The sequence below is a fragment of the Chrysemys picta genome, chromosome 12, assembly GCF_011386835.1.
Source record: "Chrysemys picta bellii isolate R12L10 chromosome 12, ASM1138683v2, whole genome shotgun sequence".
NCBI lineage: Eukaryota > Metazoa > Chordata > Testudines > Emydidae > Chrysemys > Chrysemys picta.
Genome location: NC_088802.1, coordinates 11,906,207 through 11,920,854, shown reverse-complemented (window position 1 = coordinate 11,920,854; position 14,648 = coordinate 11,906,207). Strand labels below are relative to the sequence as shown.

Sequence of the window (14,648 nt, the reverse complement as noted above, 5' to 3'; positions counted from 1 at the left end):
AAACTGAGGAATCAGTCAGGTGCCCAGGAGCTCCCTGGGATCCAGGACTGTCCCAGCTAGAACAGGGCTGCTGGGGAGTGTGAGAAATGGTCCAAGCCTCCCCCAGGCCTGAGCTCTGCCCATAACGCTCTGATTCTCTCTCTCCACCATACTGAATGTGACTCTGGATTAAGACATGGTTCATCCCGTTCCTAATTATCCACAGGATGACACTGTCATTTAAAAAATGACATTCACTCTAAACTCCAGGTTAGCCATGCAAAGGTATTATTATTACTATTCCTAATTATCCACAGGAGAATTTTATATTCTGATGAGAAGATGTAAAATAATTATTATTATTTCTGACATTTACTATAGTTCGCAAGAAAACAAGAACAAGAGTTTCTTCAAAATCATTATTGTATTCAGGTAATTTGGGGCACCTGGATATTTTCATCTGCTGGTCTGACACTTGTATTTTAGCAGGAATGTGGCTGTTTCTTTAAGAGGAGACTACTCTGCCCATATCAGAACAGTGGAAATGATGACAACCCCTCATTTCCTCTAGTACTTGCAGTTTCAAACTCAGCAGCGCTCAGCTGAAAGAGAAAACCACATTTATCAGTTTGGAGGAAAAAGGATTTCTTAAAAAGCCTGTAAGGAAAGGCTACAATACAACCCTGCAGCTATTTTACAGCTAGACATAGCTGTGCAAATGGATACAACGGAATGATCTTTAGAGTATAAACCATCCATAACCGGATGAGGATTTTGGAAGGCCAGGCCACACCCTAAAGATCATAAAACTTCTCAAATCAGGTAAGTGAACTTTGACTGCTCAAAAGACATTGAACTAATGACAGCCCTTGATTTTTTTGCACAGATGGTTAATAATACAAAGATTTGGTAATCCTATGAGAATTTGTTTTACTTTTTAAGGAGATACAACATTACACGGACGTACAAAATGATATACATTCAAACTACATTTCAGATCACTTTCCTAGCACTATAACGCCACTTTTACTCCACTTTGACTTAGCAATTCATTTATATTCTTATTGTGCTTTATTGAGGAACACTGGGCCAGATCCTGCAGTCAGTGGAGGCCATGGAAAAGTTGTAACAAAATAACTTCCTCTCTTTAGAACGCTGAAAGAAACGTACAGCTGCAAACCCAACCGCCATTAGTATCGTTTCCTGCCTCTTGTCACTAATTTCCTTGATTTTTCTTGGGGTGGAGGGCGGTGCACTGAATTCTCTTGATCTAATATTTTCCAGGGGAAAAAACCCAATTATATACAAACTGAAACAGAAAAGTGCATCCTTTACTCATTTTAAAATCAGTGGGAATTAAGGATGTGCCTGAAGTCAAGCACTTGTTTAAGTGTGTTGTTGAATAGGGATGGGGACTTAATTTCTGAACTGGGGCCAGAATCGTCAATGTATTTACACAAGGTGGGCATGTCTACATGGAATTCAACTTGCCATGGGTTTTCTGTATCTGTGTTACCTAATCTGCAACGGTTGAGTGATCATTTCATTAAACACAAGGGCCTGGATGCACAAATGCAGTTGAACATTGTCAGGACTGGCCTTAGGGAAAATGGTGCCCTGGGTGAACTTCTATTTTGATACTTCCTCCCTGGTCCCTACAGTCTCCCTGGTCTCCCCCCCCCCCCCCCCCCCACACATCACTTCTGGGCCCCACTGCCTCCCCACAGTGCTTAATTTGTATTGAAAGAGGTGCCAGAGCTCAGCCCCAGAAGAAATGAGGCACTGGTTTGGCAGCCCTGATAGTGGGTTGCATCTTGCCAGAGCTCACGGCCCTTCTGTAGTTCTCTGGCCACTGGGGCTCCATTTTAGTTTTCTGGGGGTGAGAGACAACTTTAACCATGTTTCCAGGGGCTGCGTAGGCACTTGAAAACTCTAGAATTTTTTGCATATAATAATTTAGGAATTAGCTGACAGGAACACTGGCTCTAATTCCTATACAAAGAAAGATTTTAAAAAAAATATAGAAACTCCAATTGAAGCCACATTTTAAGTTTCTATGTAAACGTAGAACAATCAGGAGTTAATACAGCAAGATATTCCCAATCCCCAAATTTGAAGCATCAATTCTTGAGATTTAACACAGTATCAGAAACACAAATTTGATACTTTGTACACTATCTTTAGTAGAGATAAATAAAAACCAGGAAAATCTGCTTACTTTTTCTAACAGACACTCTACATTACTGCCATTATCTATTCTATTGTAGTGAATTGTTTTTCACTAAAACGTATTTACTTAGTTTTAACATATGTCATTAAGAGGTTTTACTCTTTTATGAAGAATGGGGGAATTTATTTTTCTAATTATTTTGGCATTTATTTTTGCCGATTACAATCATGTACATGGCTCACTAACATTTGACTCCATCATTGCTATTAGCATCAGACTTGGCATGGCATTTATTTTGAACAAATTTTAACTTAGTTTACAGATACAACTAAAAATACAACTTGAAAATATGCAACCTTCATCTGCACAGTGTCTAAAGTTATGTGTTTAGCTAATTTCTTTTTTAAAAAACTGGCATTGCTAAGGGGAGTACAAGCTAAATTTACATTCTAGAAGGATACTGTTATGTGATTGTATCACCTTAAATAATGAATGACAAAGCACAGTCTGATAATAAAAGTAATAATGAGAATTACTCCAGCCAGGACAGGTTAGGTATTTTAGAACTCACTACACAAAGAATTAAATTTAAGCTTAAGAAAAATTAAATTATGAAATGCACAGACCAGTCAAAACACTGAAATATCTGCTCTGTGACCCTTAACCAACCCTGAAAGAATAAAATTACAGAGAATATATGTGCACTGCACATTTCGACAGGAAGTACCAAGAAGTAACAACAACAACACAAACAATACAAGTGTGTGTTGTGGGAGGAGAAAGAGACAGGGCATGAGGGACAGTGTGAGAGACAGCGCGCTGTCTCTTTAAGCAGAGCACTGACTAGTCTGAAGACTTGTTCAGTCCAGCAGCAGCGGCCAGCAGCTCCCATTCCTGACCCTGAGGCAGCAGCGCAGACGCCTGTCCCCCCACCCCAGCTCAGCAAAGACTGGGTACACAAGCAGGGGGTGGGGACACCCCTGACATCAACCCCCATCCCCTGCTCTGCACAGCAGACAGGAGGCTCCCAGGAGCAGCTTGGTCAGGGGCAGCTCCAAGCTGGGCAATGGGAGGGGGCAGGAGTCTCCCAGCCCACCCACCTAGGGTTGCCAATGTTCTAACCACAGAAAACTGAACACCCTTGCCCCACCCCCTTCCCTGTGGCTCCACCCCTGCCCACCCCTTCTCCGAGGACCCACCCCCAACCACTCCATCACCCCTCCCTTCGTTGCTCACTCTCCCCCACCCTCTACAGGCTGGATCAGGGGGTTGGAGTGCAGGAGGGCATAAGAGCTCTGGCTGGGGGTGTAGGCTCCAGGGTGGAGCCAGAAACAAGGGATTCAGGGTGCAGGGGGGGGCTCCAGGCTGGGGCAGGAGGACTCTGTGGTGGGGCCAGAGCTGAGAGGTTTGGGATGTAGGAGGGGCCTCCAGGCTGAGGCCGAGGGGGTTGGAGAGCGGGTTGGGAGGAGTTGCGGGCTCTGGGGTTCGAAATGACTGCTTAGGAAGAAGTACTGTGGAAAGGGATCTGGGGGTCATAGTGGATCACAAGCTAAATATGAGTCAACAGTGTAACACTGTTGCAAAAAAAGCAAACATCATGAGAAGTAATTCTTCCACTCTACTGCATGCTGATTAGGCCTCAACTGGAGTATTGAGTCCAGTTCTGGGTGCCACATTTCAGGAAAGATGAGGACAAATTGGGAAAAGTCCAGAGAAGAGCAACAAAAATGATTTAAGGTCTAGAAAACATGACCAATTATGAGGGAAGATTGTTTAATCTGGAAAAGAGAAGACCGAGGGGGGACATGATAACAGTTTTCAAGTACCAAAAAGGTTGTTACAAGGAGGAGGGAGGTAAGTTGTTCTCATTAACCTCTGAGGTTAGGACAAGAAGCAAAGGGCTTAAATTGCAGCAAGGGGGTTTAGGTTGAACATTAGGAAAAACTTCCTAACTGTCAGGGTGGTTAAACACTGGAATAAATGGCCTAGGGAGGTTGTGGAATCTCCTTCATTGGAGATTTTTAAGAACAGGTTAGATAAATACCTGCCAGGCATGGTCTAGATAATACTTAGTCCTCCCATGAGTGCAGGGGACTAGACTAGATAATCTCTCAAGTTCCCTTCAGGTCCTATGGTTTTGCGATTCTATGAGGAGTTTGTAGTGCAGAAGGGGGCTCTGGTCTGGAGCACCATGTATAAAAGTTAGGCACTGACAAAATCACTATGATCTTCAAAGTCCAAATTAGGTGCCTAAACTCCTATTTAAGAAAAAAAGAATGAGGCGAGAAAGGGCCCTGGGGTATGTCTACACAGTCCATGGCTCTGAGCCTCCCAGGCTGGGTCGACAAACTGGTGCTTGCATTAGTGCTCTAAAACAGCTGGGTAGGCAGCATGTTGAAGTTGTGGGGACTTGAAGCAGAGGGGTCCCACATCTCAGGGGAGTGCTCTAAGTCCTGGGATAAAAGTTCTGAGGGAGCTTCTCCTCTCTCCCTCTCTTCTTAGCTCCCTCCCTACCCCCAGGTGTTTTGTGTGAACTTGCCTGCAAGACCTGATCCTTTAGGCATACTCAGAGGATGCTACCAGACTGGGCCCCACCCACTGGTGGTGGGTGGAGGAGGCTGAGTTTCCCCAAATTGCCAGGCATGGCCCCGCCCAAACTCCACCTCCCAGGGCCCCACTTCGGCAGAGCCACTGAGCTCCAAGGGCTCAGGGTGGGAGCTGCAGCACCACCACCTGCCCTGTGCCTGCCCCAGCATATGGGGGACTGCTGTGGGCACTAGTCAATCTGGAAAAAGAAGAACAGGAGTACTTGTGGCACCTTAGAGACTAACAAATTTATTAGAGTATAAGCTTTCGTGGACTACAGCCCACTTCTTCGGATGCATATAGAATGGAACATATATTGAGGAGATATATATACACACATACAGAGAGCATAAACAGGTGGGAGTTGTCTTACCAACTCTGAGAGGTCAATTAATTAAGAGAAAAAAAACTTTTGAAGTGATAATCAAGCTAGCCCAGTACAGACAGTTTGATAATAAGTGTGAGAATACTTACAAGGGGAGATAGAGTCAATGTTTGTAATGGCTCAGCCATTCCCAGTCCTTATTCAAACCGGAGTTGATTGTGTCTAGTTTGCATATCAATTCTAGCTCAGCAGTCTCTCTTTGGAGTCACATATCTATTCAAGTGACATCATCATAGGACCTAATCACATCAGCCATACCATCAGGGGCTCGTTCACCTGCACATCTACCAATGTGATATATGCCATCATGTGCCAGCAATGCCCCTCTGCCATGTACATTGGCCAAACCGGACAGTCTCTACGCAAAAGAATTAATGGACACAAATCTGACATCAGGAATCAAAATACTCAAAAACCAGTGGGAGAACACTTTAACCTGTCTGGTCATTCAGTGACAGACCTGCGGGTGGCTATATTACAACAGAAAAACTTCAAAAACAGACTCCAAAGAGAGACTGCTGAGCTAGAATTGATATGCAAACTAGACACAATCAACTCTGGTTTGAATAAGGACTGGGAATGGCTGAGCCATTACAAACATTGACTCTATCTCCCCTTGTAAGTACTCTCACACTTATTATCAAACTGTCTGTACTGGGCTAGCTTGATTATCACTTCAAAAGTTTTTTTTCTCTTAATTAATTGGCCTCTCAGAGTTGGTAAGACAACTCCCACCTGTTTATGCTCTCTGTATGTGTGTATATATATCTCCTCAATATATGTTCCATTCTATATGCATCCGAAGAAGTGGGCTGTAGTCCACGAAAGCTTATGCTCTAATAAATTTGTTAGTCTCTAAGGTGCCACAAGTACTCCTGTTCTTCTTTTTGCGGATACAGACTAACACGGCTGTTACTCTGAAACTAGTCAATCTGGGATGGGGATTGGCAGCTGGGTAGGGGGGAGGCTCCAGGATGCCAGAAGTGGCAGGACTTTGGCCTGAAGGGGTGGGACTGGGGCTAGCCTCCCCCAGCCAGAGGGTCACAAGCCGCCCATGGCCCCACCCATGACTTAGGCAGCCGAATGTCCGTCTTTCCCGTGTTTATGAATCACTCTGGGACTTAGCCTGGATGCCAGGAGGGAGACAGCAGAGCAGGTACCGAGAGCTCAAACCATAGGTGCTGAGGGAACTTTTATTACAACAGCATAGGTGTAGATCAATCTCTGATAATTTTCATATGACTTTACATTGTGCCTCTTCATATAACCTTGTGGTGGGTCTACCCACGTGTGACCTCTGTTTTCATGGGACTTTGTATCAAAGCCTCATTTAGAAACTTTGCATTGCCCTTGGTATAATATTATAGCCCCTAAGGATAGAATAAGATAGAAGAAAAAATTCTTTTTGCTAGCAGTAGAACAAGAGCTCTCTCCGCCCCCACTCTTAATCAATTGCCCTGTTGAATAAATGAGGTGTGGATGAGCAAGGCATGGAAGGCAGCACCTCCAGACAGCCTCAACTGTTGGAGAGGGGCTGGGAGCCAGACCCAAGGACAATAAAACGTGTCAAGTGGGCTCATTAAAGACAAGCAGACATACTGAGGGCCTCGGGGGTTAGAAGCAAGCACCTTCTTTTGGAAACACCCTCTTTGCAGCGTTGGGACAACACTCAAAAGAAAGCAGCACAAAGGACCAATGGCCACAGACACAGAGTTTGAATCTGGTCTAGATTTGCAGAAGAGGAAAGCTGCTATAAAAGTGAGGTGTCTTGCAGAGGACCCCGGGTCTCGTCTTGTCAACATGGGAGCATCGATCCGGATCGGCAGAAGCCCGGCTCCACCCCCTCCCCCATCTAACTCACCTGGCCAGTGAAGTTAAGGGGAGCAACTAATTGGTAACAACAAGATGGAGTGTGTTTGTGTGTGTGTGAGAGTGTAAGTGTAATATATTATATGCATATAATACAGTGTTCATGAATACATGTATTACTAATAAATGTGGCATTTTGCCTTATTCCCCCTGAAAAGATCCTGTGCAGGACTTTAAGTGCAACATTTTGGTGGAGAATGCGAAAGGGGGAGCAAGCATAGAATCCACAGTTATTATAAAACTGGTGTGCACACCGCCAGCTTTAGCAAGCCTGGCACTATAGGAAAAAGAGCGTAAACTTTCAGTTAATTAACCAAACTCTGAAGGATATAGGAGTTTAGGTTTAAATTGTGTTCATGACTGAGCTAAAGAGAACTTAGTGTTTCTCACTCTGATCCGGGGAAGGATTAACCAAACTCTGAAGGATATAGGAGTTTAGGTTTAAATTGTGTTGTAGAGGTACATACACCCTCAGCCGTAGCAAGACTGAGCTAAAGAGGAGAACTTAGTGTTTCTCACTCTGATCCGGGGAAGGATCTAATCCGGGGAAGGATTTGTATAATTGGTGTATGAACCCTCGGTGGTAGCAGACCGAGTAATACAGAGGGAGGCTTAGCGTCTCTCCCTCTGGCCCAGAGTGGGTTAAAAACATAAGATACAAATCTTGTTCTGTTAAACCAAACTCTGAAGGATATAGGAGTTTGGGCAGTGTAGTGTGGTTTATGTTTGTTTGTTTTGTTTTGTTTTTTGTAAGTAATATTGTGGTAATTTCACAATTTAGAAGAAAATGTTTAAGAAACGGAACCAGGAAGGGTGGGGGCTAGTTAAAAAACCCACCCTCCTTGCTAAATTGGTAGTGGAACAAGGCTTGTGCCCATGGAAAGAAACTGTTTATTAAAAAAAGCAGGATCGGGCCCAGGCAAGCAACAGATAAAGAAACTAAAAACAGGTTGGGTACAGAGAGTTAAAACAGCACTCTCAAATCTTACAGCAGCAGTAACATCAGGAGAAGAAACATTTGAGACCCCAGAAGGGGGCAGACCTTTGGGACCCCTCTGGAGATTGGAAAGGGGGATATTTGGGTAAATTCCTCCTCCCAGGGCCAAAATGCCATTGAAACAGTTAACAATAGTGCCTGCTTCTGCCTCAGATCTCCAGGCCATGGCAAAATGGCTGGAGATTTTAAAATAGAAAATTTTTTCTAGATGGAGTGTTAACGCCCTTTTACTGAGAGAAAGGGAGGATTTATACTCACAAGAAATGCACCACTTAATTAGCATTTGTGCAGCCCCAAGTACCAAACACACTGTGGCAGGGACTAAGCAGGTTCTGCCATGGTGGAAGCACTGTGCTAATTTGTTTCCAAGCTTCTATCTTTCAGACTCTGAACCAGAACATCAGGAGAGCTGGTACCAGCTGAAGAGTTATAAAATACCATGGTTATAGTGTCATGACAAAGTCTGTGTTCAGTGTTCTGTGTTGCATGTTCTGTGTCTGTCTCTGGTGGTGTCCTGTGTTAGCATTGGGTCCAGAGAGCGAGAGGATATACTACACTAGACAGGGCAAATGTCTTTTCCTCTCTCTACTTCCCCCATCTCCATCCAACTTATCAATCACCCCTTGTGTCCAAAAGACTTGGGTTCCCAGTGCATCAGGGTTATTTTGTTTTGTTTTGTTAGGTTCTCTAATAATCATTTTGTTGTTGATTTTTGTTCTTGATACATTTGTATTGTTAGTTACATTTGCTTGTATTATTATTAATTCCACACTTTCCTCTATGCACTCTGGTTCTATTTCCCCAAGCCCTAAAGGGTAATTCTTGGGCCCCCGTAACCTGTAAGACCTTGGCCCATAATTATATGGCCCCATCTTTCAGGTCCCCAGAAACCTCTGAGAACAACTGTTAAAAATAGGGAATTCTACAACATTTTAGCAACTGAATGTTAGTTTAAGTCCAATTATTATAATTATAATTGTTTGCATTTGTGTTTATGTTATATCTGGTGTTTAGTCAATTGTAATGGTTTTAGTTATATTCACCTGGTTATAATTGTTTGGTTTGTTTGCAACAAATACAAAAGATTTATATGGTGACCACTCAAGAATTGTTCTTGAGAGGTCAAAAGGGGGACAATGTAGATCAATCTCTGATAATTTTCATATGACTTTACATTGTGCCTCTTCATATAACCTTGTGGTGGGTCTACCCACGTGTGACCTCTGTTTTCATGGGACTTTGTATCAAAGCCTCATTTAGAAACTTTGCATTGCCCTTGGTATAATATTATAGCCCCTAAGGATAGAATAAGATAGAAGAAAAAATTCTTTTTGCTAGCAGTAGAACAAGAGCTCTCCCCGCCCCCACTCTTAATCAATTGCCCTGTTGAATAAATGAGGTGTGGATGAGCAAGGCATGGAAGGCAGCACCTCCAGACAGCCTCAACTGTTGGAGAGGGGCTGGGAGCCAGACCCAAGGACAATAAAACGTGTCAAGTGGGCTCATTAAAGACAAGCAGACATACTGACGGCCTCGGGGGTTAGAAGCAAGCACCTTCTTTTGGAAACACCCTCTTTGCAGCGTTGGGACAACACTCAAAAGAAAGCAGCACAAAGGACCAATGGCCACAGACACAGAGTTTGAATCTGGTCTAGATTTGCAGAAGAGGAAAGCTGCTATAAAAGTGAGGTGTCTTGCAGAGGACCCCGGGTCTCGTCTTGTCAACATGGGAGCATCGATCCGGATCGGCAGAAGCCCGGCTCCACCCCCTCCCCCATCTAACTCACCTGGCCAGTGAAGTTAAGGGGAGCAACTAATTGGTAACAACAAGATGGAGTGTGTTTGTGTGTGTGTGTGAGTGTAAGTGTAATATATTATATGCATATAATACAGTGTTCATGAATACATGTATTACTAATAAATGTGGCATTTTGCCTTATTCCCCCTGAAAAGATCCTGTGCAGGACTTTAAGTACAACATAGGCACTGAGTCAGGAGTGCCGGAGCCTGTGCAGAAGTGGGGGCGCCACCGGCACCAGAACCCTGGCTCCATCCCTTGCCCCTCCTGCTCCCCCTGAGGTGCCACCCAAGCTGGAAGCCAGAGCTGGGCAGTGGTAAGAGCCACCCCGGGAGTCCGGGCTTCTGTGGGGAGCCCCAGACACACTGTTACCTGCACAAAATTCTCTGTTACTCACACACTCTAGGGACACCCACTGGTTCCTAGGGCTCAGGTGTAACCTTATGTTATGCTCATACAAAGCACACGGGATCTTTATAGAGGAAGGTAAATACACACAGCGTTTATTGAGAATACCACAGTAGCATATGCTTTTTATATATATAAACACACACACACACACACACACACTCCTGCAGTGATGTTTATAGTTACCAGTCCAGAGTCTGGATCAATCTAGTGGCCAGCCAGATTGGTCGCAGAGAGGAGCGGGGTTCTATCGGTCGCGATCCGATGCTCCTGGAGTGTGGCAAGACAAACCCAAAGTCCTATGGCAAAGCACCCTGTTCTTATAGGATTTCTTCTCTGTTGAAGCCTATGGATTCTGCTGTGTCACTTAGTGACCGGTTACTTCTTAATTGGTGTAAACATTCCAATACACCTCCGAGAGGGTCATCCTGTTCTTTGTTCCGATTTAATCAATTGTCTTTAGGGGTGCCAGCCTTTACCTCAGGGTCGTCAATCTGCCCTTCCTTATGGATGCGTGTTGATGATTCTTTGATGTCCTTTAAGTTTCTTCACTCCTTCCTTGACTCTGGCTATAACAATGGCCTTCACACCTTATCTTTTTCTAATGCATACATTCCTCATTCACACAAACAGATTGAGAATACAAACAGCAGTATTTTATATTGAGCAAAAGGACATTGCAACTTAAACCCTGCTAAGTTTTACAATCAATAACCAAGCCAATTTACATTGAGACCCAGGCCTTCAATGTTCCTCTAAGCTACTTAACATAGACACAATAGAGAACCCTGTCTCTTACTTCCTAATTTGTAATACATATAGGAAACCATAGTAGCTTTATAACTTATTCTAAAACAAAAGGATGACCATAATTAGTCATAAGGATTGTTCTGGTCTGTCTTTCCTTTCTGCTATTCAAAAGGGTGGCTGACAGGGATGAAATCAAATCATACATTAATTCTCATAGTACATTATAAAATCCAGCTCCTACATATTACTCCGCGGGTGTGCGGGGGTCTTTTAACAGTGAAAGAGCCTTACACAGTAATAGTCTACTTAACCTCTAGTTATTAACAATCACCAAAACAGATTGTACACGCTAAGCATACAGTGCTCCCCACTCCGAATAAGACAGATAAACTTTTCTTGATGGCCAGTCAGGATCAGGTCCATCTGGGGGACTCCAGTTTCTGCACAGGGTCATTGGCAGAGTGTTGAGGTCTGGGAGCTCTGATCTTTGGGGCTGTGTCCTGGAGTTGGTTCCCAAAGACTTTCCTTTTGGACCCTAATTTATACAGTGAAACTTGAGTCCTGCTAAGCTATACCTTAACCCAGTGGTCCCCAACCTTTCTGTTGCAATAGCATATTCATGTTCCCAGAAGAGTGTGGTGGATGCCGGACGACCAGCCGCCGAAATGCCATAGAGAAGCGGCGTCATCAAGAAGCGTCACTGCCGAAACGCCGCTGAGAAGCAGCTCGCTTCTTGGCATTGCCACATTTCGGCGGCTGGTTGTCTGGCGGCCACGCTCCTCGGCAGCGGGTTGTCCGGTGGAAGCGCTCCCTTGTCAGTAGGCAGGCGCACATAAATGCCCCGGCAGGCGCCATGGGGCCTGCGGGCACCGCGTTGGGGACCACTGCCGTAACCAATCATTATACTAAAATGTTACTAAACAATCCTTACATATTGTAATGTAATTCTCTAACCAATTATATTCCACCACCTTCATTGATTTACACCTAGAAAAATTAATTATAAAACAGACAGAGACTATCAGAGAACCAGACAGAGCTCATACAGACAAACAATGGGGAAATGGGGACCATAAAGACAAAACAATAAAGAAATGAGGATTTCACAACCACAACTACTGATAACTGATTTCTTGTTAGATAGGATGCTACCAAACTAAGTTTTCTTCAACCATCTTAAGATCTGTTTCCTTATCTGGTGATAGTGGGTGCCATTACGACAGGGTCTCCTTCTTAACAGCCCAATATTAACATTTTTTTAATGTAATTTAGCTAGAATGAGAGGATGTGACTTCCTGCTTCTCAGCTAATGGCTGCAGCTCTTCTAATCTGGCTGCAGACGAAGACCTTAGGCTTTAGGCCTTACAATACGGCTACAGAAAAAGGCCTTATCCTTACAACTCCAACTGCCCTGGGCAGGCCTCCAAGATGCCTGAGAGCAGCCCTTGACCTTTGTCCCTGCACCTCAGGGCAGGTGGAAGATATGGGGTTCCCCACAGCAGCCCAGGCTCCCTGGGCAGCCCTTACCACAACCTGGCTCTGACTTCCAGCCTGGCCAGGGGACAGGACCTCAGGGGGAAGAGGAGGAAGTGGGCAGGGCATGACCAGCTCCTCCACTGCAAATCGCAGCCCCTGCCTCTGCTGCTTCCTGCCTTTCCAAGGCTCCTATGCCCATATTAAAAGGTGGAGAGACCATGGCCCCCCTTACCCCCCGCCCAGATCTGGCACCACTGCACTGAGTCAGTTTAGGCACCTATAGGATTCCTTAGGAATTTTCTACATTGAAGTGCTTCAGAAACTGAGATTTAAGCATCTTAAACAGGGACTTTGGGACCCAACTGATTGTGTGTATCCAGGGTAACATTGTTATCCCATGGGCAAGTTCACGTTGCCTTGTATTTTTTGTGGCCACAGAGCTATGGACGAGAGGATAGCAGGGGTGATTTATGGTCCTGTGTTTAGGGAAGGTTTGATGACATGCCTGTGAGAGAGGCAGTGTAACATATTGTGAGACAGATTGTTCTCTGCCGTGTGAAAAGCCTCATTTTCATGAGCAAATCTGCGGGCATGGTTAACCCAGGGAAATTATTTCTCATCACTACTTTTGAACAAAATTATTTTTGTTTCATTTTTACAATTCTATTTTTTAATGAATCAACTGAAAAGAATGTCTTTCATAAAACAGATGGAATGGAATGAAAACTAACATTTTATTTATTAATTTGTCTTTTCTCCACTATCTACAAAACAATTTATGATCCGGAGCAGAAGCAGAGAGAACAGAAGCCCAGAGATCCCAGCAGCCATGGCCTCAGCGACTCCTGTATGGGAAATCCAAGAGGAAACCAACTGTCCCATCTGCCTGGAATATCTGACGGACCCAGTCACCATACAGTGTGGGCACAACTTCTGCCGGGTCTGCATCACTCAGCACTGTGAGACATGGGAAGAGCAGGACTCTGACCCCTTGTGCTGCCCCAGCTGCAGAGTCCGAATCCGGAAAGGGGCTCTCCAGAGTAACTATCAGCTAGCAAATATAGTGGAAAAACTCAAACAACTGGATTTCAAACCAGGAAAAGAGAATCTGTGTGAGAGACACGGCAAAGCCCTGGATCTGTTCTGTGAAGAGGACAGGGAAGCCGCGTGTGTGGTTTGTGAGAGATCCCCCCAGCACAGATCTCACCCGATGCTTCTCATGGAGGAAGCTGCCCAGAAATACAAGGTAGGAAACACTGTGGATCCGGGTTAATTCAATTCTTTCCTTTTCAGACTCCATCTCTCAGAGCCACAGAATCTCCTAATTTCCCAGATTTTCTCCCTGATCTCTGGATCCACCTAAATCTCTCCCCCACAGTCTCCTTCCTCTGAGCAGGTGCAGGGAGCCCTGGCCACTGATGGCAGGCACCCAGCCTGTCATTAGGGAGACATGGGCACCAGAGCTCCATGTGAGGCACTTTCCTCACACACAGGACTGAAGCAAGATGTGGCTGTGCTGCTGCCAGGCCAGGCATGGAAGGCATGAACTGTGCTCACCACACACCTGACAGCATGGGCAGCAGGTATCAGAGGCAGGGGAAGGCAATGCCTTCCCAAACTGCCAGGTGTAGCCCCACCCACACTCCACCCCCAGGCACCTCCCTGCTTCCACCATAGCTCCCGGACCCTCAGTCTCCTGGGGCTGCCTGAGCTTTAGGCTGGGGCAGGCTGGGGCCGCATGCCATCCCTGTGCTCCGGGGCCATGGGGCCACATTCTGCCCACTTAGTGGGTGGGTGGGAGATTGGGGATGCTCAGGGTCTGGGGTCTTGCCCCCATAGAAACAGCTGAGTTTAGAGGCTTCACAGGGGGCAGGAGGGAAGAGGGTGTGTGGGGAACACCAGGAGGCTCTGAAACTGTTCCGTGAAGAGGATCTCACTTCAATCTGTCGGGTTTCCCATCTGTCCTGGGCTCACAGAGCTCACACAGTGGTTCCGGGTGTACAAGATACAGAGCTGCTGTTCAGTCTAATGGGTAATTACTTTGAATTTTAATTACAGGTTAGTAGCATCACAAGTTGCCTTACACCAGGGCTGCTGACAGACTCGCCAGGCCTCTGGGCAAGGGTGTGTGGGGGGGCAGCTCTGGGTCTCCGGAAGGGGCAGGGCCTCAGGGAGAAGGGGCGGGGCTGGGGCTAGCCTACCCTAGACAGCCCTTCAGCACGGCCCAGGC

At 45.4% G+C, this 14,648-nt stretch overlaps 1 protein-coding gene across 5 annotated transcripts in view; it reads left to right on the top strand.

Moving 5' to 3' along the window:
- The first annotated feature begins 159 nt into the window (after positions 1–159).
- Positions 160–14,648, top strand: part of LOC101932048 (tripartite motif-containing protein 10-like) — a 57,797-nt gene continuing 43,308 nt past the window's right edge. For 3 of the 5 annotated variants that reach the window (XR_010592033.1, XR_010592032.1, XM_065564665.1), the window contains exons 1-2: positions 160–801; positions 13,211–13,664. Coding sequence is in view for 3 of the 5 variants with exons in the window: in XM_065564665.1 (XP_065420737.1) it covers positions 13,248–13,664 (417 nt within the window). In the remaining 2 variants the exon portion in view is untranslated. Of the gene's footprint in view, positions 802–13,207; positions 13,665–14,648 lie in introns of all 5 variants that reach the window. The other 2 variants (XM_065564664.1, XM_065564663.1) reach the window with 2 other exon arrangements.